This window comes from Chelonoidis abingdonii, chromosome 20 (genome assembly GCF_003597395.2).
Source record: "Chelonoidis abingdonii isolate Lonesome George chromosome 20, CheloAbing_2.0, whole genome shotgun sequence".
Classification (NCBI taxonomy): domain Eukaryota; kingdom Metazoa; phylum Chordata; order Testudines; family Testudinidae; genus Chelonoidis; species Chelonoidis abingdonii.
The window spans coordinates 354,621-382,570 of NC_133788.1; the positions used below are offsets into that span (position 1 = coordinate 354,621).

Genomic DNA, 27,950 nt, shown 5'->3' on the forward strand with positions numbered 1-27,950 from the left:
CCGCCCGTCTCCATGGTGACTCGGCCGCGCAGGAGGGGCTGGCGGGCGGGCGGTGGGGCCCATGGAGGAGCTGGGCCGCAGCGCGGACGCCGGCGGGGCGTCCTATTTTTTGTATCGCTCCCGGGACTCCCTTAGTGAGGACCTGCGCATCCAGGTTCAGGCCCGGCCCCGCCAGCGCGCGGTGGGCTGGTGGGGAGAGTGTTAGGGACCCGGCCCCGCGCCCGGCCCGGCCGGCCGAGCCCTGGCCCCCGCGGTCGGTTCCTGGGGCGTCCAAGCAGGCGCTCCTGTCGCCCCCGCCCCCGGGCGCTTCTCCCCCGGGGCAGGCGGCCCCGCTCCCCGCCAGCAGCAGGCACGAGCCGCCCCCTCCGCTCCCCTGGCCAAGCGGGTGACTCCTGCCTCCTCCTCTCCCCTGCCAGGGTTCGCGTCCAGCGGGTCGCTTCCGCCAGCCTCCTCCTGCAGCAGCTGCAGCAGCCCGCCGGCCGGCAGGGGAAGGAGCTCGTCCGCTTGGCCACCTTCAGGTCGCACCCAGCTGCAAGTAGGTGGCTCCCGGCCAATGTCTGCTCCGAGCTCCCCCACCTGCAAGGCCTCACAGTGGCCAGCTCTGGTTTCTGCCCCTGGGTAGGAGCCCAGGAAGTCAGAGGCTGAAGATGGGGTTGCATCCCTGACCATCTTGGCTAATAGCCACTGATAGATCAATTCGTGAAGGAGAAGTCTGATTCTTTTCAGAGCTCCCTTATAAGTTTGGCCTTCCCAACATCTCCGGGTAACAAGTTCCACACATGGTGTGTGTATTTATTTTAAACCTGCCGCCTGTTAGGTTAATTAGGTGCCCCCTGGTCCTTGTGATATGTGATGGAGTAAATAACACTTCCTTATTCATTTTCACCACACCACTTTATAGAGCTCTGTCATATTTCCCCTTAGTCGATTCTTTTCCAAGCTGAAAACTCCTAGTCTTTTAAATTTCTTGTCATATGGAAGCTGTTCCATACCCCTAGTCATTTTGCCCGTCTCTATACCTTTTCCACTTCTAGTATATCTTTTTGAGATGGGGCAACTAGAACTGCACACAGAATTCAAGATGTGGGCGTACCATGAATTTATATAGGGGCACAATGATATTTTCTGTCTTATCCCTTTCTTAATGGTTCCTAACATTGTTAGCTTTTTTGATTGCTAATGCTCATTGAGTGGATGTGAAGTGAAACCCCCGGCTGGTTTCTACTTCTCAACCCAGAGACCTGTAGAAAGCAAAGCATAAATGAGGAACAGTAAATTCTCTTGAAGTGTTTAGGAACCCCTAACTTAGTTATTCCAACAGCATGAACCATGGGGACACTTTCCCTATCATCCGCTGTCAACCAGCTTTCTACCCACCCCCATCTGCTATCTCTTAACATCCCTATTGTAGCTACAACAATTGCTTACCTGGAAAAATATTAGGCCAGGATTTGTAAAGATTTGCATCTGTAGCTTCTTTAATGCATCTGGCAAAGAGGAGAAGGAGCCAGTCCAGTAACTACTTAGTTCTCAGTGGCCTGTAGCTTGAGAACTGATGATCTAAGCTAGTGTTTGTGACACAGCTAAAGAAAGACTCTGTCTGTGTCACTTCTACTCTTTCCTTTCAGATCTAGTCCCCTCAATCATTCCCCACTCCTGGGATCGGTTGGTGGTGCTCTATGAGCTCAGATCAAGTGTGAGTAGTCTCTTGGCTTATCCAAGGCCGTGATCAAGTGTCTTGATGTTTTTGGTCTTTTAGCCTCAAGATGAAAACCTTGTCTGTGTCTCTGGGACCTTGAAGTAAAAATATTATCTAAGTTTTTTTTGCCCCCTACTGGTGCCATTGATGTTAATAGTTGCACCATCCCTCTCAAAGGCCAGCAGGAAGCTGAGTATCAAGTTTCTTGTTCATTAGGTGCAGGTGACTTGGAAATCCCATGTCTAGCAGTACAGCTAGCTTCTGGATTACAGGTCCTGCCGTTGAAACAGAAGAGAGGATGCTGGGAGGACTGTTGTGCTCCACAGTGCTCTTTGCTGGGGGGGAAGAGGCACAGGTGTGAAGAAGTGACCAGCACCCTCTTGTCTTTCAGGTGGCTATTGTCCTGATGATGAAGAAGAGGCAGTAATTGGCTGGCAAGAAAAACTCTTCAGCCAGGTGAGTAGGTCAAAGGTTGCCTTGAGTGGCAAATAATCCTCAGAATTTTCTAGCTGCGTAGTATAGTTCCCTATTGGCACTAGTGCAAGGGGCCCTGGCTTCATCTCCAGGTCCCAAAAAGGAGTGGAGGACCCGTTCCAGTTAGATATGACACTCGTTGCTGCAGTTCAGGAGGGGTCTGTGTTCTCTAACCTCTCATGTGGCCACTGCAGCCTCAAAACACGAGGAGGAGATGGACCATGTTTCTGATCTAGAATTATCCCAGCTAGTTCCCTGTGCCATCTCGTCCATGTCTGTAAGGGATGAGTGGAGGGTACATGTAAAAGCTGTGGAAGTGACTCTGAACCGAGAGAGAGAAACAGCACTATGGTTACTGTCCCGGATCTAGCTCCGGGAATAGCAGTCTATGGCCCCATAGTTACCACAGCAATCTTAAATCCTAATCCTACAAACAAACAGTTATGCATGTGAGTAGCTTTACACACTTGAGTGGTCCACTGGTGTGTAACAAACAATGAGCTGTGTCCTTTGGTAGTCATATGTATAAATATTTGCAGATTTAGGGCTTAAGTCTTGTGTTTAAAAAAAAAAAAAAAAAAAATATTTGCAGATTTAGGGCTTAAGTCTTGTGTTTAAAAAAAAAAAAAAAAAAGAGAACGCACAAACTAATTGCTCCAGTATCACATTAAAAGCATCAAACATGATCACTCTGGCACATGGCGGAAGGGATAGTTCAGTGGTTTGAGCATTGGTCTGCTAAACCCAAGGTTGTGAGTTCAATCCTTGAGGGGACCACTTAGGGATCTGGGGCAAAAATCTGTCCAGGGGTTGGTCCTACTTTGAGCAAGGGGGTTGGACTAGATGATCTCCCTGAGGTCCCTTCCAGCCCTGATATTCTATGATTCTGTGTGTTATTTAGAGGTAAAATAGATTTTTTTTGAAGAAGCAAAACAATAAAAATGTAGTTTGATTTCCATGAAAACATGTCAATGTGTACAGAAAATCTTTAGTGTTTCCTTGCAATTAGTACAAGAAGTGACCACTCTCATTTTACATATTTAGCTGCAGTGAATTCCCTTGAATGTTAACCGAATGCTGTGTAACTCTTACATTCCATACTGATCTCATCCTGTTTGGTGCTGTGTTTTATTAAAAGGGCTCTGTAGCAGAGCACTGGCTCCTCAACTCTGCCTGCCCTAGGTACCCTGGTTGCTCTCCCAGGCAGCTTGGTCCTCTCTGCTCCCGAGCTGGACCAAGAATCTCTCTCCCACTCTCTCAGCCTGCCCTTTTATCAGGGTCAGCTGTGCCCTAATTGATTACCCAAGCAGCCTCCCTTGGCTGCTTTTAACCCCCTTTCTGACTGGACTAGGGTGACCACCCCACTACAGACTCCAACTTAATCTTTACTTTCCAGCTGTAGGATGTCCCCAGTGTAATATTATAGAGATTTTGTGCACCCTATCTGATTTCAGAGAGTAAAGCACCAAACTCACCCAAGGGACAATCCCGCAAACACGTATGAGCGGCTTTACTCAAGCAAGTAGTCCCACTGATGTCAATGGGATGCCCTGCATGAGTCAGCTTACTCATATATATCTGCAGTATCGGGCCTCAAGTACTCCCAATATAATATTTGAAAGGACACCCCCCTCAAAAACAAACAAACAAACAAAACCCATGGGCACATAACTAGGAGCGACAGGATGAAACCATGACAGGGAAAATGGAGGCTAAATGGAGAGCATCACTACCTGGCAGGGAGGTGTGTCACACTGTGAAATCACACCCCAGGGGAGTAGGGGATGCTGTGTCCTTGGGTACACACTAAAAATGAAACCAGATCAAGCCCAGGAGGGAGTGGACATGTAACAGGGAGTTAAAGGGGACGGAGGAACTGGGGTTATTTAGTCTCCAGAAGAGAAGAGTGAGGGGGGATTTGATAGCAGCCTTCAACTACCTGAAGGGGATGGAGCTTGGCTGTTCTCAGTGGTGGCAGATGACAGAACAAGGAGCAATGGTTTCAAGTTGCAGTGGGGAAGGTTTAGGCTGGATATTAAGAAACACTATTTCACTAAGAGGATGGTGAAGCACTGGGATGGGTTATCTAGGGAGGTGGTGGAATCTCCATCCTTAGAGGTCTTTAAGGCCTGGGTTGACAAAGCCTTGGCTGGGATGATTTAGTTGGTGTTGGTCCTGCTTTGAGCAGGGGATTGGACTAGATACCTCCTGAGGTCTCTTCCAACCCTAATATTCTAAAGGTCAAGACTGTGAGCTAGAGATACTAAGTGGGTTTTGTTCCTATTTCTGTCACTGATTGTGTGTGACCCCAGGCACACACTATTTAATGCCTTTATCAGTGATGTGGAAGAAAACAAAATGATCACTGCAAAGTTTGCAGATGACACTCAAATTGGGGGAGTTATAAATAGTAAAGAGGACTGCTTGGTAAGCTGGGCACAAACAAACAATGTATGTTTTAATGCAGGTAAACATAAATGTATACATCTAGAGAACACAGAATGTAGTCTACACTTGCAGGATAGGGAACTCTAGCCAGGAAGCAATGACTCTGAAAAAGATTTGGGGGTGAAGGTAGATAATCAGCTGAACTTAAGCTCCCGGTGCAATGTTTTGGCCAACAGGGATAATGAGATCCTTGGATGCATTAACAGGAATCTCGAGTAGGAGTAGAGAAGTTCTTCTATCTCTGTATTTGACACTGGTGCGACTGCTACTGGCGTACTGTGTCCAGTGCTGGTGTCCACAGTTCAGGAAGAATGTTAGTAAATTGGAGAGGGATCAGAGAAGAGCCACAAAAAATGATTAGAAAACATTCCTTATAGTGATAGACCAAGGAGCTCAATTTATGTTGTCTAACAAAGAGAAAGCTAAGGGCTGACTTTTTATAGTCTATAAGTACCTTCATGAAGAACAGACAATAATGGGCTCTTCACTCTAGCAGAGAAGGGTATAACATGATCCAGTGGCTGGAAGTTGAACCAAGACAAATTCAGACTGGACATAAGGTGTTCATGTTTAACAGTGAGGGTCATTAACCACTGGAACAATTCACCAAGGATTGTGGATTCTCCATCGCTGACAATTTTTAAATCAAAATTCCGTGTTTTTTCTCAAAGCTCTGCTCTAGGCGTTATTGTGGGGCAGCTCTCTGGCCCATGTTACACAGGACATCAGACTAGATGGTCCCTTCTGGTCTTGGAATCTAGAAATCTATTAGTCACGTCATCCCCTGAGGGATGGACTAGGTATGCTGTAGTTCAAACAGGAATTATTTGGAGAAGATCTCTGGCCTATGTTGTGCCGGAGGTCAGGTCAGGTGATCCCAGTGGACCCTTCTGGTCTTGGGATCTATGAATCTCTGACTAGGTTGGAAGTAAGGCTGGAGGGTATGATTTTAAAAGGAACTTAGCTCCCTGAGGATCCTTTAAGAATCCCAGCCTAAAGGCCCTTCCTATCTCTGATCTCTGTGATATGTTTTATGCCAAAGCAGCCCTTATGCTTTCTCTGTGCTGGTCTCAGTTTGAGGTGGATCTGTACCAACATGAGTCAGCCTGTCAGACCCCCTTGGACAGGCAGTACCACCAGGAAATCCTGAAGCTGGAGAAGTCAGGAGGCCGGAAGAATTACCGCATCTTCACCTACACAGACCATGACCGATTCACCAACCTGGAGGAGGTATCTGTCCTTACTTGTGCCTAAGCTGCTGTTGTCTGTGCAGTGGTAGCTCTCCACATGGCCAGGTCTGCAGTCTGTAGGGAAGAGGGATACATTCACCAGGTGGTGGGCTCAAGAAACTGAAGTTGAGTACCCTGAGAGGCCAGCTCCAGGGCAGCAGAATATATTTTCATGCAAGACACCTCCAGCCACTGCCCCAACTCCAGGCCGAGTTCTGGGCCTTTCAGAAAGGTGCATGTTGAAAGTCTGGACAGAGCTGTCAAGAGTCCAAACTCCACTGTTTGTTCCCTGTTATAATGGCAGCTGCCATAACATGTAGAGTCTCAAATGTGCCCTGTTCAGAGAACGTAGGATGGATCAGTAGCACTTTGAAGGCTAAGCCCAGGAACTGGGCTTTCCCCTTAGAGGCCTTCCCACATTCACTTTGACTTTGGATCAGCTGAGAAGGGTGCGTATTGTGCATGTGTGGCTGTGCACACGTATGTGGCTGTGCACACATGTATGTGCCTGTTCCAGGACTGAAGTCAGGTCTGTCTGCAGCTAGGAAGGAAAAATCGCTTGTGGTGTGAATGCTCCTGCCTTTCCAAGGGGAAGGAGAGGCTCTTTCTATAACTGTAATAATTCCACTCCCTGCCCTCTCTTCCAGCGCTGTCAGAAAGTGACCAGCTCAGAGCAGGAGGTGCCATCCTTCCTGGCAGAGAGGATGGCCAATTTAAGGAGAAGAAGACAGGACCTCAGACCAACGTGAGTGCAAAGAAGAGCTCAGAGCTCACTTCAGCCCTGTCTCAGAACTCACTAATGCAAGTGGTGCCTGGGGGGTTTGAGTACCGGAGCCCAGGGAAGCTGGCAGTGTGGATTCCAGCATGCATGCCCCCAAGGGTCTGGCTTCCGGAGCCTGGGATTGTGGCTCCTTGTTCTGGCGCTCCAGCATGTGGATCCCACCGTGCATGTTATTGTCTATGTTGGGGCTGTATTGCACTGGCACTGTGGGGTTTTGTACCTGGCAGCTTTGTAGACCATGGATAATACTGTTCTGTGGCTTCCTTGGCAGGGAAGGAAGTGTTTTGAAGTCCCGCATCATCACCTGGAAGCCCTCAGAAGAATTTATTAAGAATAACCATGTCATCAACACCCCTGTTCAGACCATGTATATCATGGGAGACTTGGGACCATATGGGATGTAAGTAAAGACTTGGAGTAACCTGGTCTCCTAGATGGGAAACCCCTGCTCTCCCCCTCCCTTATGAAACCACATTCCCCTGGCACCAGTCCTAGGAGGGGAATTCTGGGATCAGCAGCAGTTCCAGCTGCTGTCGCTCCAATACCTTATTTCAGTGGGAAATGTTGTACTTGTCCCCCCACCTCAACCTTCTTACTCTGATCAGTGGGGGTATGGCTGGGTTTGTTTCCCCTCCCCCACATGCACAGGCAGGGCCATAAGTCCACTGGCAGCTGGTGCGCATGGACTCTGTTCAGACTGGGTGTCTGTTTTATGGTCTCTCCCCTCAGGCTCGGCCACAGGGAGTATGAACGTGTACTTTGCACAGTCAAGGTGGATGGCAATGGGGTGATCACAGTGAAACCTGATTTCACGAGCACTAAAGGTGCTTACAGGTGAGCAAAGCAGTGTGGGGCTAGTGCTGCAGGTGGGATTGGTGCAGAGGGGCTTAAATTACTTTTCCCAGGGTTACCTTGTATACTGTGGAATAGGGGACCCTGCAGCCTAGCACCTAGAACGGGAAGCATGGGCTCCAGAACTCAGGCAGGATCATAGCATGCTCCTCTCTTATACATCATGGGATCTGCTGAGCCTCTTAAGCAGGCAGTCACCTCCATGGGCATGTAGGAAATGTAGGAGCAGGGACATCCTGGGAGTTACCTTAATGATCCCTTGCTGCTGGGCAAACCCTCAGGAGTGTGAATGGTGGGACATGGCTGCTCCTGGGGCCGCCAGCTCAGCCTTAGGGGAGTATAGCTGCTGTGGGCACTGCCTGTCCTGTTCTGAATCTTGCCCATGGTGCTTTGGGGTTGTGCAGGATTGAGCTGGATGGTGAGAAGCGGGAGCTGTGGAGGTACACCGTTGAGAATGCCTCAGCCCAGGTGCAACAAGAGGAGGAGGAGCGGGAGCAACGCATGTTCAGAGATGTAAGGATCAGCTTTGACTAAGGCCCTTGGGGACTCAGTTCAAGAGACTGATCCCATCACAACTGTTCTGAAGTGGAGAGACCTTCCCAGAAAACACTCTGCCACTAACTCTCTCCTATTTAAATGGAGGCAGCTCCAGATCAAGCCCCTCGCTGACTAACTGTGCTGACTGTAACACTGAGAGCTGGCCTCTCAGGTAGCCAGATCTTAAGCTAGGCTAAATCGAGCACCGAGTTGCACTGAGATGCCTACTGAAGGCCCCCAAGCTCAGCTCTTGTGGTTTGACACAGCTTGATAAGCAGGCAGGCACATTTGCACTAGCTTCATTTTCTGAATGGTTTTGCTGTGGAGCCCATTGCCTCAGGCCAGTCTGGATGGGAGTAAGGCCTGGACCATAGTAGACTCCTGTATCTGGAAGGAAAGGATGTTCTTCTAGCAGAGCACAGATGGGGAAATCCCTCCCAGGACTGCTGCTGTCTTGGGGTGCAGTAGTAACTGAGGAGCTAAGAAAACACCTAGGTTGCAAACTAGAGTTACAAATGGTGGACATGTTCCTGCACTCTAGGCAGCTGATGCAACCTTTACGCGCTCTTCCTGCTGCTTTCCTCAACCTCTTATCCAGCTAAATTAGCCCTCTTCTGCGCACCAATCTCATATAAGTGTTGGGTCATTCTTTCCATTTGCAGAGTTTTTGTGCTGCTTGCATGTGTGTGTAGATGTTTAAGTGCATAAATGTTTTATTTGAACTCTTATTCTTAATTTTGAGTTTCAGATTAACTTCCGCCTCTGCATTATTATGTAAATATTAAGAACAAGAATGCCCATACTGGGTCAGACCAATTGTCCTTCTAGCCCAGTATCCTGTCTTCTGACAGTGGCCTGTGCCAGGTGCGTCAGAGGAAATGAACAGAACAGGGCAATGTTGAATGATCCATCCCCTATTGTCCAGTCCCAGCTTATGGGAGATTTAGGAACATGTGGAGCCAGGTGTTGCATCCCTGGTCATCTTGGCTAATAGCCATTTATGAACCTGTCCACTAGGAACTTATCTTGAACTTTTTTGAACCAGTTATACTTTTGGCCTTCACCTCATCCACTGGCAATGAGTGCTACAGGTTGACGGTGTGTTGTGTGAAGAAGTATTTCCTTCAGTTTATTTTAAACCTGCTCACTACTAATTCATTGAGTGACCCCTGGTTCTTGGGTTATGTGAAGGGGTAAATAACACTTAGAATCATAGAATATTAGGGTTGGAAGATACCTCAGGGGGTCATCTAGTCCAGTCCCCTGCTTTCAGTAGGACCAACTAAATCATCCCAGCCAAGGCTTTGTCAAGCCGGGCCTTAAAAACCTCTGAGGATGGAGAGTTCACCACCTCCCTAAGTAAACAATTCCAGTGCTTCACCACCCTTCTAGTGAAATAGTGTTTCCTAATATCCAACCTAGATCTCCCCCCACTGCAACTTGAGACCATTGCTTCTTGTTCTGTCATCTGCCACCACTGAGAACAGCCTAATTCTATCCTCTATGGAACCCCCTTCAGGTAGTTGAAGGCTGCTGTCAAATTCCCCCCTCCCCGCCTTTCTTCTGTAGACTAAGTAATCACAGTTCCCTCAGCTTCTCCTCATAAGTCATGTGCCCCAGCCCCCTAATCATTTTCCTCCACTGGACTCTCTCTCCAATTTCTTCACATCCCTTCTGTAGTGAGGGGACCAAAACTGGATGCAATACCCCAGATGTGGCCTCAGTCACCAGTGCCAAATAGAGGGGAATAATCACTTCCGTTGATCTGCTGGCAGTGCTCTTACTAATACAGCCTAATATGCCGTTGGCCTTCTTGGCAACAAGGGCACACTGCTGACTCATATCCAGCTTCTCATCCAATGTAATCCCAGGTCTTTTTCTGCAGAACTGCTGCTTAGCCAGTCAGTCCCAAGTCTGTAGCAGTGCATGGGATTCTTTCTTCCTAAGTGCAGGACTCTGCACTTATTCTTGTTGAACCTCATCAGATTTCCTTTGGCCCAATCCTCTAATTTGTCTAGGTCACTCTGAACCCTATCTCTACCTTCCAGTGTATCTACCTCTCCCCCCCCAGTTTAGTGTCATCTGCGAACTTGCTGAGGGTGAAATTAAGCCCATCATCCAGATAATTAATAAAGATATTGAACAAAACCGGCCCCAGGACCGACCCCATGGGCACTCCGCTTGATACCGGCTGCCAACTAGACATGGAGCCATTGATCACTACCCGTTGAGCCTGACAATCTAGTCAGGTTTCTACTCACCTTATAGTCCATTCATCCAATCCATACTTTTTTAACTTGCTGGCAAGAATACTGTAGGTGACCGTATCAAAACACTTCTTTGTTCTCTTTCTCCACACCACTCTTGATTTTATAGGCGTCTGTCATATTCCCCACTTTGTTGTCTCTTTTCCAAGCTGAACAGTCTGTCTTTTTCATTTCTCCTCGTATGGAAGCTGTTCCATACTCCTTGTCACACTGTCTGGAGACTCATGACCATGCGTGCCTACCTCAGGGCAAACTATGAAAAGCAGGTGGTATGTTTCACCAACTCAGTACAAAATGTGCATTCTCAAAATACCACAGCAGTGTTATAATGGAGTCACAGACAGTCCCTGTAGACCCTCTAGTCTATCTTGCCACCTAGGCAAGCTGGACTACGTGATAGATGGACACTTACACAAAAAAATCACAAATATTCCAGTCCTATGAGACCACTCACTCACCCACATCGATTGGCATCCTCCACCAAAAACAACGCTGTTAGCCAATTCTTTAGTAAACTAACTTAAGGTTTATTGTCTAAGAAAAAGTAATGAGAGTTATTGAGAGATTAAAGCAGGTAAAAATTTATGTACATGTGAGCCATAGTCTATTTCCAAATGGTAGCAGAGATGTAGTAATCTGCCAGTTTCCCAAAAGTCTGAGCACAAAACTCCCCCGTTTGCTGGTCCTGTTCGCTTGCTCCTTTCTCTTTTCCTCACCTAATTGGTAGCCTGCCTGATAATCAGCCTTGCTGTTTGCGCACAGGGGTTGGTGCCCCATCTGCTAACATAGACTGTAATTCAAGAGACATGTCTCACTGCAGGAGAGATTCCAATATGCCAAGAATCTGAAATGTCTTTCCACGCCATCTGCACTTGTATCAGATGACCTATTGTCAGGCACGAGAAAGCGGAGAAGTTCACACATCCAGCCCATCTCTAGCTGACTTCCCAGGTCTCTAAAAACACTGGGTTGTTGTAGGTTTCTTCACCCTGTCACTTGTTCCCACATGGGATGCACCCAGCTGAGGAACTCTGTCACCTTTACAGACACTTCTGCAGCACTGGCACTGGTTTTCTTTATCTGCGTCCTGGACGTCTTGAGCCATGTTCCTCATATGTCTCCTAGTTTGGGGCTGTTCTCTGTAACATGTTTGGAAGTTGAAATGACTGCTTCATGATGGACCTTTTTCTAATCCACTCTTTTTCTTTAGTTGTATAGTCGGCACAAGGAATATCTCAACAGCCTTGTTGGCTCAGACTTTGAGATGGTGAGTAACAGGTGCGGTAAGAATACGAATTCATCAGTGATCTGAGGCCAGAATTGTTAATAAATTGCTTTTGGAGAATGGTGACTCCAAGTCTCCTGGGGCAGTCTTGGCCCTGGTCTACCCTACAGAGCTGGGTCGATGTAAGACAGCTTACATTGATCTAATTATGTCAGTGTCCACACTACAGCCTTGCTCTCACTGATGTAAGTGCCCTCTTGTACACTGACATCATAACTCTACCTCCATGAGGTGTGTAGGGCTTTTGTTGGTGTCATTAGGGAAACACAATATCTGTATAGACCAGGGGTCGGCAACTTTTCAGAAGTGGTGTGCCGAATCTTCATTTATTCACTCAAAATGTATTACTGGCATGAGAAACCTTAAATTAAACATTTTTAGAAGGTCTCTTTCTATAAGTCTATAATATATAACTAAACTATTGTTGTATGTAAAGTAAATAAGGTTTATAAAATGTTTAAGAATCATTTAAAATTAAATTAAAATGCAGAGCCCCCTGGACTGGTGAGTGCCACTGAAAATCAGCTCGCATGCCACCTTCGGCACCCATGCCATAGGTTTGCCTATCCCTGGTATAGACACTGAGAGTTACTTACATTGGCCGTTGGCTGTCATTTTTGTGTCATGCTGGAGCTGTGAAATTGACAAGAAAGCTGAGCTCACTACCACCTGCCTTTAGTGTGAAGAAGCCTTATCTGGGCTCCAACTATAGCCTGGACCTCTCCCAGCCTCTGGGCTCCACGCTCCCAGTAGGGCTGCTGCTTAGGCCCCCTGCTTGGAGCCGGGCTGCCTTTGGGTCTTGGCTCCCTGGTTGCTGCTGTACTGAGGCTCCCCACTGGGAGGATGGCAGGCACTTGGTCTGCAGGCGGGGAGCATGGAGCCAAGAGCCCAGGCATCTGGCAGCCAGGCTTCCGGCAGGGAGTGCAGAGCAAGAGTCCAGACAGCCAGGAGCAGGGAATCCAGAGCAGGTGAGGGGCAGCTGGGCTCCCAGGGGGAGGCAGGGAGCTGAGTGGTGGGGAGGGGACAGCTGGCAGGGAGCTGGGAGCCCGGTGGGCAGCTGGGCTCCCAGTGGGAAGCTGAGAGCCCAGGTTCTCAGCCCCCTACACTGCCCCTGTTTGGTCAGACAGATGTGCTCCTGGTGAGGACGTGCACCACCAACAGAGGGAGGGTAGTGTGGACATGAACCACCACATTAATTACTGCTGTGGTTGTAAGTTGACTTAACATAGGTTGATTTACATTTCTAGTGAGGACATGCCATTGGTTACAGTGATGGCTGAAGAGGCACAGACATTATATCTGAATTTTCTCCAGATCTTAGCATGGCATCCAAAGATTGCCTGGCTTGGGCAGCATGCTGACAACTAGCAGTGCTGTGATGCCTGCCTGCTGACTTGCATGAAGTGAAGTTGATTGTAGCAGCCCTTGTCTTTAATATGGATACTTTGCCTGCAGAGACTACCAGTCCAGCATGCCTTGGTCTGAGACAAAGCTGCCAGGATCCAAACACCCCACTGCTTACTGAGAGTTGTAGTCTCTGTGGGACTGCACTCTTTGTAGGCCTTGGAATTAGATTCTGAGAGAGAAAAGGAGCACCACTTTGTTCTGGGGATCAGCTGCCACTGCCTTTTCAGAGCTGTGGAAGGCTCAGCTAGAGCCCAGGATGTTCTAATCAAAGCCCCTATTTTCAGTCTCATGTTTGTTGCTCAGATTTTTGGAATCTCTTCTGCTTGGTCTCAGCCCCAGGGAGGTGGCAAGTGTTTGAGCTGAGCGGGAACCAAGTGTTTTCTCTGTTTCAACAAAACTTCTAACGCTTTTTTTACAGGCAGGCTTGAGTGGAAGGGACAAGAGCTAGGATTTCCTGAGTGCTAGTGACTGGGACCAGCTTGAGATGCTGTAATGGGCCTGGTTTTAGCAAGGGATGTTGAGGTGGGCACTCAGATTGGCTAGTCACTTTTGAAAATCTTGGCTGGATTCTGTGGGAAGCCAGGACACTCCCCCAGGGAGTCTTGTCATCTTATGACCAGCAGAGAGAATTCCCTGGCTGGGGCTTTTAGTGTAAATGACTGTGAAGTGTCCTGCAGTGATGCTCTGGCTTAGGGCAGGGCCCTTTAGGGAAGTGAACGCACAGTGATCAATCAGCTATTGCTGATCTTCTTACCATTCTGTTCTCTCTGTCACAGACTCTCCCTGGTGCACTTCGGCTATTTGTGAATGGAGAGATAGGTGAGTGCCTGTTACAGACTCTCTCACTCTGGTAAGGGGCCAGCCTGCTGTCATGTAAGGCTCTGCACTCAGTAGAGACCTGGGGACTAAGGTCTACAGTTCAGTCTAGGTCAGAAGTGCTTTGTCCACTGGAAAGGATGTGAGCTGATTCCCTGCCAGTGACCCACATCTCTGCTGACTAATCCCAGGAGAAGTACTTGCACATTGGAGGATGCCTTTAGCCATCCCAAGCAGACATGTAGGTGTGCGACGGCAGTAATGGAGACCATAGCAACGAATAGAACTGAGGATAGAACCTCCAAGACTAGTATGCTGCTGGTGGGGAGAGATGTTGCAGTCAACACCTCTCCCCACCAGGATTTGATAGCTACTCTCAACTACTTGAAAGGGGGTTCCAAAGAGGATGGATCTAGACTGTTCTCAGTGGTACCAGATGACAGAACAAGAAGTAATGGTCTCAAGTTGCAGTGGAGGAGGTTTAGGTTGGATATTAGGAAAAACTTTTTCACCAGGAGGGGGGTGAAGCACTGGAATGGGTTACCTTTTGAGGTGGTTGAATCTCCTTCCTTATAGGTTTTTATTGTCAGGCTTGACAAAGCCCTGGCTGGGATGATTTAGTTGGGGATTGGTCCTGCTTTGAGCAGGGGGTTGGACTAGATGACCTCCTGAGGTCCCTTCTAACCCTGATAGTCTATGTTTCATATAAGGAAGCCCCCTTTGAGAAGACCCTGGCTTGTCCCCACCACCTGCATTCATCTTTCCTTACTGGGACCTTTGGGAACCCTCTATAGGACTGTCCCAGCCTGTGCAAATGGGGAATTCTGGAGGGCTTGGGCTGCGGTTAGGAGACCCCATTGTCATTGTCTTGTCTTCTCAGTTTCAGCCCAGGGCTACGGGTATGACCATCTCTATGTTCATTTCTTCCTGGAGCTGCCCAGCCGTGAGTAGCCGTGGTCTGGTTTCTGAGCCAGTGTCCCTGCAACACTGCAGAATTACGAACTCTACCCTGCTATAGGGTCCACCAGATCAGTCCTTCCCAAAAGCAAGCATAGCAGCAAGCAAGCAATTTTTGGCCACCATCTTGGCTGGCACCAGGGATTGAACCAGACACTTTCAGAGCATGAGTCTCTATGGCTTGAGCCAAGCTTGATGCATCTGGGGGTACCTAGGGTTGTAAGCCAGCTCACTACCACCTGCCTTTAGTGTGAAGAAGCGTTATCTGTGCCTGTTGGGGGACAGTTTACCAACACAAGCAGTTTCCTCCAGGTCTGCCAGTCTTGCTCTCTCTCTCTCTCCAGGTTAGCAACCCCCAACTCCATCAAGCATTCTCCTGAAGTGACCAGCCCCTAGTCCTACTCACTCTCAGGATTCACAGATCTGTTGCTCCCAAAGAAGCAATGCACACTAGCATGGCAGTTTCCCGTCAGTTCACTGCTCTGTTTAACACACAGCACTTCAATATGGGTATAGTGAAAACAAGTAAAAGTTTATTTAACAAAGCATAGAGATTTAAGTGATAGCAAGTAGAAATATTAGAAACAAATGGGTACAAGTAAAATAAAATCATAACACACATTCTGGAATCTGGACTTACTTAACTAGGTACTGTTATGTCTTAGAATTGCTCATCAACATTTTTCAGCCAGGCGGGCTGTGATTCAATTTTCTTGAAACAAGTCATGCTCTCAGCTTGCCTCCTCAGTGAAGGATACCGTGTGTGTCTCTGCACTGTCCTGATGTACCAGACTATTTCTTTCATCTTAATTGTAAACAGGACACCCTGCTGCTGTGTGTTCTGCCTGTAGGTTGTGATCTCTTGACTTAGCAGTTGGTTCTGTGTACAAATAGACTTATGCTGTTAGATGCACAATGAACAACCAGGGAGATAAGTGTGTACTACCCCTTGCCTGACCAGAACTGTTTTATCACCTTGTGATTGACCTGCTTAACTTACCTATCTTAAAGCATAGTTTTCAGCATAGACACACAGCTTTTTAAATAACATCCTTACAAACATTTTGCAGTGATTATGATGACCAGCGGGCTACAGGTTCTCAGTGAAGACCTTACATGCCTCCTTTTAGCTAGGTATTATACAGATGTTAGACCCAGGTGAGCCCTTTAAAACCCCATGCACCCCTTATGCTCTTGGCCAGTCAGCCCCACGGTGTCCCTGGGTCACAAGGATGTGTAACATACGCTGATCAGTGGATTACCCTTACTCTTCCCTTTGCAGTGTTGTGGTCCTTCAGGCTCCCTGAGCCCCTTCTCTGTAGAGAGCAGAACTTGATGCCTCGTCCCCATCAGCACTGGGCCCCACTCGAATCTCGCTGCCTGGTGGTGTCCAATTTCCATGTGCTGCAGTAACACTGAGCCATCAGTCCTAGTTTCCTGAGGCTGAGAGAGGCAGGCCACTGGCCCTAGGGTCACTGTGGGTTGGAGTCGTGTTTGCAGGATGCTCTCAGCTTTGTGCTGCATCACTCTGCAGCCTGCCCAACAGGCTTTGATCAGTGTTAGTGAGTTAGTTTGTCTGCCCCTGTTTTTAAACCCTTGGCTTTCCCAGTTCATGGGCTCTCCCAGGAAATGCAGCTAGAAAGGCAAGAGGGTAGCGAAGTGCCTAAGGGGAGCTCAGTGAGAGAGGACTAACACTCTTGGCTGCTCCAGGACAGCCCACCCTGCTTTTCTTACAGCACTAGTCATTTCCCTCACAGCCTCTTCTTCTTCTGCCAGGTTGGTCGAGCCCAGCATTCCAGCAGCTCTCTGGGGTGACGCAGACCTGTGCCACCAAGATCCTGGGCAGGGTAAGGGGCAAAATAGGGCACTTCTTTTGGTGGTGTGGTTTTGAAGGCTGGTGGGGCTTCGTACTGCTTGTGAGGAGCTCTGTGTGCCCATTTTGGCTCCGTGTGTTGAGTGTTACAGTGGGAGGTGTTACGGGGGTTCCTCATACAGCTCAGTGGGATAGAGGTCTCAGGCCTGGCATTATATTGTGGCTTCTGCAGGGTTGGAAGCACATTGAATGCCCTCTGTGTGACTGATCTTGGCCAGGGGTCACTCCCCAGCAGGATCCTCACCCCACACAGTTGGTTCCCTCAAGCCTTTGCCATGTGCCGCATGATGCCGGTGACCCTGCCCAGGGTCTGATCTCTGCCCTCTCATCTCATTCTTGTTCCTCTTTCCCAGGACAATGTGGCATACTTCTCCTACCCCTTTACTCTGGAGATGTTTTTCACCCAAGAGGATGAGTCAGAAGGTAAGTCCCTTGCTGCCTGGGCCTTGTTTGCCAGAATCTGCTCAGGGCATTACACTATAGGCACTGCACAGCCTGACGCAGACAGCCCTGCACCTAGGTTCTCCCTCACCCAGAGAGGAGCAAAGGAGCAAAATTCTGTATCTGGCAAACATTGTCCCCGTGCCACATGGACCTGGGGCATCTGACAAATTAGTTGCTTCCAACACCAGGGAATATGAAGGGATGGGACATTCCTGCTAATGAGGTCCTCAGTGGCCAGCAGAGCTCTCGTTGGCTCGTTTATGACATTGGTCTCCCTCCTTTTAGGCTCTGTCCCACAGTGGCCTGTGATCTATTTTGAGGTTCTCTCGCTGGATTATTGGCAGAGGTATCGTGTTGAAGGTTATGGCTCTGTGGTGCTGCCAGCAGCTCCAGGTAAAACCTCTCCAGGTGGCCAGCTCCTCTTCAGCCTGGGGCTCAGCCTGATCATCAGGCACTAGGAAAGGATTTCCCCCACTATGCAGTGAGGGGGCACAGTGGGCCTTCTATGAAACAGTGAGAAGGAGTCAGGTGGGCGTGTCCCATGCCGTGCTGCTGCTGGGGAGCAATAGGCAGTGGTGACCTTTGTTTTGTCTGGCCGTTCCCTTGGTAAAGTCAGGCAGCCAGCCCTGATAAAATACTTCTGTTACTCACCCCTGCCCCCATACAAGGGGAGTTACCCTTCCCTACCCTACCGGGGGCTGTTTACCACAAGCTCTGAGGCCTGTGGGCAGAAGGCCCTACAGAAACACAGGGCATTCCCCTCATGTTGAACAGGGAAATGTAACTGTTCTACTCCGGAAAATGCAAAGCTTGGCTTGATCTGAGGGGCCTGTGTTGAGTGCATGTGGTATCTCCATTGTTAGCTTTGTGTGCATGGGGGGCAAGGGTAGGCTCTGTCACATGTGGTATCTCCATTGTTAGTTGCACGAGAGCAGGATGGGGAGGTCTGTCTCACATCCATTCTAGCCCGTTTGTGAGGGGAGGGAATCGGTGGACATTTGTCCTTTCTACCTTCCTCCCCTGTGATTCTCAGTGGGTTTGTGGACATACCTCTCTAACTGGCCTCATCCTTCTGGAACAGGGTTCCACACCCTGACAGCCCCCACCTGGCGACCCACTGAGCTAGGGACGGTCTCTGAGCTGAGGAGGTTTTTCATTGGTGGGTCCCCTGAACTGGAGGACATGACCTACGTCAGGGTGCCAGGAATCTTCAAGGTGAGTTCAGCCTCGGGGCTTGTGCCACTTGCTCTGAGTCAGATTCTGCTCCTCTCACAGGAAACCCTTGGGGTGACTTGGGCCAGATTCCAGCCTGCTGCCTAGTGGGCATCGCCAGAACCCTCATGAGAACTAGCCTCTTTGTTGGCTGTCTGAACAGGATCAAATGGGCTATGGAGACTGAACCATGCCCTGGGCGCATTACCATGGGGTGTCTGTAGGGGGCTTGCACTGCCCTGGCACATTCTGGGCTTGCTCTCTGTAGAGTGGCTGTTGATCCAGCATCTTTCCTTTCCCTAGCACTGAAGTCCCTTGCCTGTGTAGAAAAGCAGGTGCAATTCCCCTTGAGAAATGGAGCTGTGCTGTAGCTGAGCTTGCTCCCTGGAGATGGGACTCATTGTGGGGAGAGGCAGGCAGGATGCCCATGTGCTCTGGAGACTTACAGCAGTTTGTGGGGGAACAGACAAAGTGGGCTCAGTAGGAGGCTGGATTCAGGACAGCCCCCAAAGAGGAGTGAGTGAAGCCTTCCACCCCCACTGCATGGTCAGCCCCCTAACAAGCCCTAAGCAGCAAGCCCTGCCCCAGCATCGCCTGGAGCTCTGTGTGCCCTTCTCAGCACCACTCGGGGGTGCCTGGCCTCAGTGCTTGTGCCTTGCTGCAGGGAAAGGAGACTCCATGCACCCACCCTGTCGCTTCCCCCTCTTGCAGGGGCCATGCTCACTCTTTCTGCAGGTCAGCCTGGCACTGCTGACTGCAGACAGGGGCTGCTCTGACTTGTGCGTTCCCCACAGGGAGAGTGCCTGAGCCGCTTTGGTTTCCGCACAGAGACAACAGGGAGCGTCACGTTCCGGCTCCACTGCCTGCAGCAGTCCAAGTAAGTGCTGCCTCACCTCCAGTTTGTGTGCCAGCGGCTCCTGCCCAGTCCTGACCTGATGTTTGTGCTTCTGTGCAGAGCCTTCCTGGAGTCCAGTGCCCTGAGGAAGCGCATGCAGAGTGTGCTGGACCGGCTCGGGGGCTTCAGCCAGCAGAACTCTCTCTACAGCGTCCTGGGTAAGGCTCTTTCCTGTCACTCTCGGCCATGTGGAGAACCCCTAGCTCAGCTTGCTCCCTGCATAGGGAGTGGAGAAGCTGTCATTCCTCAAGAATCCCTCTGACACCCCACCCCATGCATCTTCCCTCCTCCCTGCAAACTCCTTGTGCCTGACTCCAGCAGGGCAGAGGTTAAACCATGAGACAGGGAGTTGCTGGAAATGGCGAAGAAATGTCAAGCAAATGGCAGGATGGAGTTTCTGTCTGGGCTAGCAAAGCTAGTGAATTGTCTATCCAGGGCCCACCAGCACCTGGGACCCAGCATGACTAACTACTTTGACACCAGCTCCCAAGAGGAGGTTCGCTGCTCCCTGATGAAGTGGAGCAGATAGAACCCCCAGTGCTGAGAATGGCTGTTCAAGTGTCCTCTATATTCCCAATCTTGGAACTTCCGCCGAGGGTGCAGCAAGACAGGAAGTAGCACTTTCTGATAGCAGTGCCCATTAGGGCGCCCATGTGCCCTCCCCCCCGTTCAAGCATGCGCTGAGAGTATGGGTATAAAAGGAGAGTGACATTCATTGCCACCTCAGTTCTCCTCCATCCAACCACAGCAGCAAAAGGACGTGAACCTCTTTGGGTCTCCTAGGTTCATAGACTGTTAGTGCTCATAATTATACAGTTTATCTAAGCTAATGGTGTTAGTTTTTATCACTAGTAGTTTGAGTAAATTATATTACAGTTTAGGTTAGTTAGATAAAATCTTTATATATTTTCAATATGGTGGACCCTAGCATGAAGAAACATGGGTTCAAACGCTGCGTGTCTTGCCAGTGGTCTTCCTGGCATCTGATGCACACGTTCATTGTGTAAAATGCTGAGGGAAGAATCATTCCCCAACATGTTGTGCTACCTGTGGCTCATTCACACTTTGGACCTGCAATGAGAAACAAAATAGACTTCAGGCTCTTCTATTACAAAGAGGCCTTGTCAACCTCTTGGATCCGATTGTTCTAAAGGATCCGAAAATAAGGCTAGGAGACTGGAATCAGCACTGAATACATCCGGATCTAAGAAAATGGCAACAACAAAGTCTTTGGCCTTGATGTTGAGGTTCAGTTCCAGGCTGACTGATCTTACTGGACCCCAGTCCTCAGACCTGGCTCCAAAACTTCTAAGACCTCCCTTGGGGCCACTACCAGACAGACCACCAAAGTATTCAGATGACTTACAAGAACCTACTATTTCGGTCCCCAGGAAAAGAGAGACTAAATTTAAGCATGCGTCAGGTAGGTCTTCAGACCATTCACATGTGGATCTGAGACCTACCAATGTTAATCTCTGGATTGTTCCAGTGACTCAAACCTGAAGAAAAGACCATCGGATCCAAGCAAGGCAGCTCAACAGCATACGATCAGAATCACAACACAGAATCACTCAGACCTGTATCTTCTCTCAGATCCAGCTGTATTCATAGCATAATAGAGTTAGAAGGGGCCTTGTGACAAGTCCTCTGCCCGCCCCTCTTCCTGAGGCACAGTTGCCCCAGTAAAGCTCAGAGAGGCGTCTAGTTATGCAGCGCCTGTGGCGTTATTTACACAGTGTTCCCCCACCACCAGTATTATGCTATGTACAGAGCTTGTAGGTCTGATAATCTCCTCTCCTGCACAGAGTCTGCCCTCAGCCTGGAGACTGACCTTCCCCTGGCCATTCCCCCTTCCTCTGGCTGCCAGCCTTTATAGCCCTTGAAGCCTCAGGCCCACAGGTGCAGCCAGTTCTAAAGGCCAGGCACCAGGCTTCTCCCCAGCCCCAATCTATTTCCCCTGATTGGGGCTGGCTGAGCAGGGGCTAATTAGGTGGCTTTGCACCAGCACCCTGCTACAGACCCCAGCAGTCCTTCCTGAACAGTTTATACCCATCCATAACAGTGCTCCAGTCATGGAACTGCCCCACCAAGTTTCTGTTATTCCAACAATGAGTTTGTTGTTCCAGTAACAAGGACAAGTGCAGAGTTGTGCACTTAGGAAGGAAGAATCCCAGGCACCGCTACAGGCTGGGGACCAGCTGGCTAAGCAGCAGTTCTGCAGAAAAGGACCTGGGGATTACAATGGATGAGAAGCTGGATATGAGTCAGCAGTGGGCCCTTGTTGCCAAGAAGGCCAACGGCATATTGGGCTGTATTAGTAGGAGCATTGCCAGCAGATTGAAGGAAGTGATTATTCCCCTCTATTTGACACTGGTGAGGCCACACCTGGAGTATTCTGTCCAGTTTTGGTTCCCGCACTACAAAAGGGGGATGTGGACAAATTGGAGCAGATGGCCTTGAAAACGATTAAGGGGCTGGGGCACATGACTTAGAAGGAGAGGCTGAGGGAACTGGTGTTGTTTAGTCAGAAGAAGAGAAGAGTGAGGGGGGATTTGAAGGGATGTGAAGGGTAACAAGAAGGTTTCTACAGGTATTTTAGCAACAAGAAGGTCAGGGAAAGCGTGGAACCCTTACTGAATGAGGGAGGCAACATAATGACAGATGATGTGGAAAAAGCTGAAGTACTCAATGGTTTGTTTTTTTTTTTGGTTTTTTTTTTTTTTGCCTTAGTCTTCACAGACAAGGTCAGATCCCAGACTGCTGCACTGGGTAACACAGGATGCGAAGGAGATGAGCAGCCTGCAGTAGTGAAAGAACAGGTTACGGACTATTTAGAAAAGTTGGACATGCATAAGTCAATGGTCCAGATCTAATGCATCCAAGGGTGCGGGAGGGAGTTGGCTGATGAGATTGAAGAGCCATTGGCCATTATCTCTGGAAAATTTGTGATGATTGGAAAAAGGCAAACATAGTGCCCATATTTAAAAAAGGGAAGAAAGAGGTCTCACTTCAGTCCCTGGCAAAATCATGGAGCCAGGTCCTCAAGGAATCCATTTTGAAGCGTTTGGAGGAGAGGAAGTTGACCAGGAACAGTCAACATGGATTCACCAAGGGCAAGTCATGCCTGACCAACCTGATTGCCTTCTATGATGAGATAATTGGCTCGGTGGATGTGATGTATCTTGACTTTAGCAAAGCTTTTGATAGGGTCTCCCACAGTATTCTTGCCAGCAAGTTAAAGTATGTGTGACGGGTTGGATCACAGAAAACCCCTGTAAATTGTCAACTGATGTGCCAAGACTACTTCTGCCCCTGCTTTCCTGCCCTAGCAGCTTAGGACATCAGTGCCCTGCCTGGTTTAAGCCAGACCCACTAGCCTGCTGCAAGGTCTGAACCATGTCCCCTAACAGCTGCAGACTTAACTGGAAGCAGCTTACAGACATGTTCCTGTCTTTAGCACTCAGATGCCTAACTCCCAATGAGGTCCAAATCCCAAATAAATCCATTTTATACAGGGTAAACTCATAAATTGTTTGCCCTCTATAACACTGATAGAGAGATGCACAGCTGTCCCCCCCCCCCAAGTATTAATACATACTGTGGGTTAATAAGTAAAAAGTGATTTTATTAAATACAGAAAGTAAGATTTAAGTGGTTCCAAGTGGTAACAGACAGAACACAGTGAATTACCAAGCAAAATAAAATAAAACACACAAATCTATGTCTAATCAAACTGAATACAGATAAAAACCTCCCCAGTTCCAGTAAGCTTCCTTTTACAGACTAATCTCCTCCTAGTCTGGGTTCAGCAGTCACTCACACCCCCTATAATTGTTGCCCTTTGTTCCAGTTTCTTTCAGGTACTGTATCTTTGGGGATAGGGAGGTCTCTCTTTAGCCAGCTGAAGACCCTATGGAGGGGTCTCCCAGGGGTTTAAACAGACTTTCTCTTGTGTGTGGAGACCCCCTCCTCTCTCCTATGCAAAGTCCAGCTCCAGGATGGAGTTCTGGAATCAACTGGACAAGTCACATCTCCATGCATGACTCACAGTTTTTACAGGCAGAAGCCATTGCCCCCATGGTATCTTGAATGTCTCCAGGTAGACTACTTACATGGATTGGAGCATTCCAAGATGCATTGTTCCTTAAGTACTTCTTGACAGGGCACTTAACTTTGCAAATTCCTTTCTCCAGGAACTGTCCAAATCCTCTACTAAGGTTATTTAGAAATCAAGCCAATACACGGCCAGTATTCATAACTTCGAATACAACAATGACACATGCATACAAATAGGATTAATAGATTCAGCAGATCATAACCTTTACATAGATATGTCACGTGGCATATGTAGCATAGAACATATTCCAGTTATGTCATATATATATATTCATAAACATATTTCAGTAAAGCCTTGTGGGGGGCACCATCACACTCTCCTCCTGAGCTAACTGCCATGTTGGAGGCAGTACGTGTAAAATCCCTGTTTTGTCTTTGATCACACACCTTTTCAGTACCTTTAAACCATATGATGTCACTCCAAAGGATCCTAGCCAGTTTTGGGGTTCCTGGTCCCCAGATGCCTGAAAACAGGTTGGGATATAGTACTGTTAACAGAACGCAGACAGCAATATCTGTTAAAATGGCAGTGTCTTGGCATTTAGCCACCAATGCCATGAGGTGGTGTGCCTCAGTTTCCCCTTCTACACAGCAGCAGGGGCCTGTTATGCTTTTGCTGCTGTGCTAAGCTTTCAGTCTGCTTACAGATATAGGCTGAAAAGTAACATGCTTGTGGGACTGTCTTGTCACCATCCCTAGAATGTACAACAGTTTCTTCCACAAGTCAGGTATGTCCCACATCTTTAAAGCGTTTACTACTAGCATGAATTCCTTTGTTTTATCCCATAGATGAATTAGCAGAAGACACAAGGTTAACAGCAAATCTACGGTGGACAGGCTTTGTTCACTCAGTTTGGCTTGTTTAGTGTCTTGCATTGGATGAATGGACTATAAGGTGGATAGAAAGCTGGCTAGATTGTCCGGCTCATCGGGTAGTGATCAACGGCTCGATATCTAGTTGGTAACTGATATCAAGCGGAGTGCCCCAGAGGTTGGTCCTGGGGCCAGTTTAGTTCAACATCTTTATTAATGATTTGGATCATGAGATTTATTGCACTCTCAGCAAATTTTCAGCTGTGTAGCTATGCTGGAGGGTAGGGATAGGGTCCAGAGTGACCTAAACAAATTGGAGGATTGGGACAAAAGAAATCTGATGAGGTTCAACAAGGACAAGTGCAAAGTCCTGCACTTAGGAAGAAAGAATCCCATAATCCACTACAGGCTGGGGACTGACTGGCTAAGAAAAAGTTCTGCAGAAAAGGACTTGGGAATTACATTGGACAAGAAGTTGGATATGAATCAGCAATGAACCCTTCTTCCCAAGAAGGCCAACGGCATATTGGGCTTTATTAGTAGGAGCATTGCCAGCAGATTTGAGTGATGTGATTATTCCCCTCTATTTGGTACTGGTGAGGCCACATCTGCAGTATTGCATCCAGTTTTGGGTCCCCCACTACAGAAATGATGTGGACAAATTGGAGAGAGTCCAGCGCAGGGCAATGAAAATGATTAGGAGGCTGGGGCACGTGACTTACGAGGAGAGGCTGAGAGAACTGGGGTTATTTAGTCTGCAGAAGAGAAGAGCGAGGGGGGGATTTAATAGCAGCCTTCAACCACCTGAAGGGGGGTTCCAAAGAGGATGGAGCTAGGCTGTTCTCAGGGGTGGCAGATGATAGAACAAGAAGCAATGGTCTCAAGTTGCAGTGGGGGAGGTCTAGGTTGGATATTAGGAAACGCTATTTCACTAGGAGGGTGGTGAAGCACTGGAATGGGTTCCCTAGGGAGGTGTTGGAATCTCCTTCCTTAGAGGTTTTTAAGACCCATCTTGACAAAGCCCTGGCTGGGATGATTTAGTTGGTGTTGGTCCTGTTTTAAGCAGGGAATTGGACTAGATGACCTCCTGAGGTCTCTTCCAACCCTAATATTCTATGATTCTATCAGTCTAACCCCTGCCAAGATTCAGAATTGTTGTGTGTACACCATCCAAGACAGATGACTATTCATATTGCATTGCTCTCCCAAGAAGTAACTGAAATGGGACATTGAGTCAGGAGGATCCCCAGCAAGCAGGATCTCCAGCGAATAAGACCCAGTGAGTTTACTAAGAAAGAATTAATCACCTCTTTATGTATCTCAGATCCCTACCTCAGCCGTATCATCTGCTGCTTCAGGATCAGATCTGCATAGAATTAAAAGCTTTAGGTCCTCTTCTAGTTGGTTTATTTCATATAAAATAAACTGCAAGAGTAAGGCCATTTCATCCCAGACCCTATCTAGATGGGTTAGCCAGTGTATTGAACAGTGTTGTAGAGGGTCTGTCTCCTAGGCCTGATCCACTTAGAGCTCATTCTTCTAGAGCTGTGGCTGCAACTATGGCATTTGCCTAACATATTCCTCTTACTGAAATATGCAAAGCTGCTACATGGAAGACTTTGACAACACATTATGCATTGAATTTGGCTCCCGGTTCTGATGCTCATTAGAGTGGTTCTTCAGTCTCTGTTTAATTAAGACTCCACATCCCTCCTTCAAATCTACTGTACTGCTTACCAAACTATCCCAAGAGTGGGAATATGCAGAGGACACTCAAAGAAGAAAGGAAGATTACTTACTTGAAACCAGAGTTGTTCTAGATGGATTCTGCATATTCACATTCCCCACTACTGTGGAGTCCAAATTTCAGTATCTTGGTATTCTGAATCAGCAGTGGAAGGAACTGAGGTGGCAACGGGCACTATGCCCTTTTATACCTATTTTCTCAGAGTGCACTTGAGCACTGCAGCGGGGAGGGGCCCGTGGGCACCCTAACAGGCACTGCTACCAGAAGGTTCTACGTTCATGCTGCACTGGTCCACACAAGTTCCAAGAATGTGAATGTCAAATCCACCTCAAAGGACACCAGTTACAAATAAGTAGTTGGCATTTATATTGTGCAGGCTGGCTGTGGGGTGCTGCAGTGTAGAGTCATGGCTGGAGGGGAAGGAATTTCAAGAGAGCAGCCAGGGTCTCATGCTTCGTGGATGGGAGAGTTTGTCATAGCCAGCGAGAGAGAGAGAGCGCAACCGTGTTAGCCAGACAGGCCCCCATCCCTCCCCTCCCCTGACAGACTGCATTAGCAGGAGTGTCAGTGGGTCCTGAGCCCATTCTTGGATGCTGTGTTGCAGAGGCATTCCAGAGAGCACGGCGCCGGATGCAGGAAGCACGGGAGAGCCTCCCTCAGGACCTGATCAGCACCTCTGCCTCCACCGTGCAGCAGCCATGAGCATTGTGCTCCCAGCGGCTCTGCTGGCACTGGGCCTGGCTGGGCACAGCAGCCTCTCTTCTAAAGACACCTTGTGCAGCAAGAGTTTCACCTCCAGCCCCTTTAGGCTTTGCAAGTGCCTCCCACTGCAGTTGTCAGCGTCTCTAGAATGCCCAGCCCCCATACTCTCCTCTTGCATCCCTCCTGGCCCCAGTAAAGGGGCATCTTCCCTTTGAGGTGATGTCTGCCTCAGGATCCCATCTGGTGCTCCAAACTGGAGCCAGAGCCACTTCCCACCAAAAAGCTGGATGTGCCCAGCACTGCCTGGGTCCCTGCATGACAGGGTAACGAGTTGCTAGGCTGACGCTGGTGCTGATGTCCAAGCACTGTTTTAGAGCGCTCCATACATGTTTGGTCCGAGGTAAAGCTCTGGATTTCACTTGCTCACCGAGGGGTTCAGAGAGCCTCCCAAAGTCTGGGAGAGGCACTCAGGCCCTGGCTTTGGTAACACCCTGTTTCCTCTGGTTAGTGCCTAAAAGAAGTTTCATATATTACCAAAGATAGACAGAAGCAAGCCCCTCTCATTCCTTTCCAGCCACCCCCAGGGTTTGGTACCAGCAATCCCCTCCTTCCAGACCCATAAGGTGGAAAGCTGGAGGCCTCTCTCTGTGAGTGCTGGGGTTACAGTAGGAGCACAGATGCCCAGCCAAGGTGAGAGCATGCATGCAGAATGCTGATGGGCAGTGGCATCCCGGCACTGTCAGAATCATGTCACACACCCTGCGATCCTGCCTGCTGCACATGTGCAGTGGGGGCTGTGCGAGAGAAATGGATGTTTGATCAAATTACTAGGAGTTAATTCTAGCCTGAATGGTTCCGACCACACTTCAGGAATCCGTTTTCCTGGCCACATGGCAGTTCTCTTTACCAGCAGCACTCATTGCTGGCCATAGCTAGAGATTTGTTGCCGAAGTCAGCAAGGCTGTAAAACCATCCGAGACTGGATGTCCGAGCACTTGTTATTTCTATAGTGATTGATCAAGCAGCAAATCTCTGGGCTATATTAGTAACTGACCTGATAAGTTCTCTTTCCTACCGTGAGAAGGGGGATGATGTTGGAGATCACGGGATGGGGTCATTGTGGAAGAAGTTCTGCTTAACTGAATGAGTAAGCAGGCAGGTCCTTGAGAAATGCTAGTTGTTGGCAGTGTTACAGTTCTTTGTAGAAACCAGGTCTGCTGCTACTAAAATTGATTCTCTCCACCTGAGCCTTATGACTGGATCATTTCTCAGGTGCAGTGCTGCTGCCTACGGGTTATACATGTAAGCCAGCCAGAAACATGACATGAAGTCAGAATAATGATAGGAGTCGATTCAGGGCCCATATTCTCTGGCCTCTATCTCTGAAGCTCCCAAG

At 48.7% G+C, this 27,950-nt stretch overlaps 1 protein-coding gene across 4 annotated transcripts; it reads left to right on the top strand.

Annotated features, from left to right (window-relative positions):
• MKS1 (MKS transition zone complex subunit 1) lies at positions 1-27,796 on the top strand. Of its 4 annotated transcripts, none has more exons than XM_075074014.1 (18): positions 1-198; positions 417-535; positions 2,091-2,155; positions 5,696-5,851; positions 6,498-6,595; positions 6,903-7,031; positions 7,361-7,465; positions 7,888-7,996; positions 11,498-11,554; positions 13,756-13,798; positions 14,676-14,738; positions 16,529-16,599; positions 16,979-17,048; positions 17,355-17,462; positions 18,151-18,284; positions 19,076-19,158; positions 19,237-19,334; positions 26,457-27,796. In XM_075074014.1, the coding sequence occupies exons 1-18, from the start codon at positions 62-64 to the stop codon at positions 26,552-26,554; spliced, it is 1,743 nt and encodes a 580-aa protein (XP_074930115.1). In that variant the 5' UTR covers positions 1-61; the 3' UTR covers positions 26,555-27,796. The 4 variants fall into 4 exon arrangements, with proteins under 4 accessions (XP_074930115.1, XP_074930116.1, XP_032625821.1 ...); XM_075074015.1 differs by having other exon boundaries at positions 9-154; XM_032769930.2 differs by lacking the exon at positions 14,676-14,738 and having other exon boundaries at positions 9-154.
• Positions 27,797-27,950: the final 154 nt, after the last annotated feature.

Coding starts and splice junctions, on each gene's coding strand:
- MKS1 (XM_075074014.1), top strand. CDS start 62: ATGGAGGAGCTGGGCCGCAGCGCGGACGCCGGCGGGGCGTCCTATTTT. Junction 7,032..7,360: donor GACTTGGGACCATATGGGAT/GTAAGTAAAGAC, acceptor CTCTCCCCTCAG/GCTCGGCCACAGGGAGTATG. Junction 19,335..26,456: donor CTCTCTCTACAGCGTCCTGG/GTAAGGCTCTTT, acceptor GCTGTGTTGCAG/AGGCATTCCAGAGAGCACGG.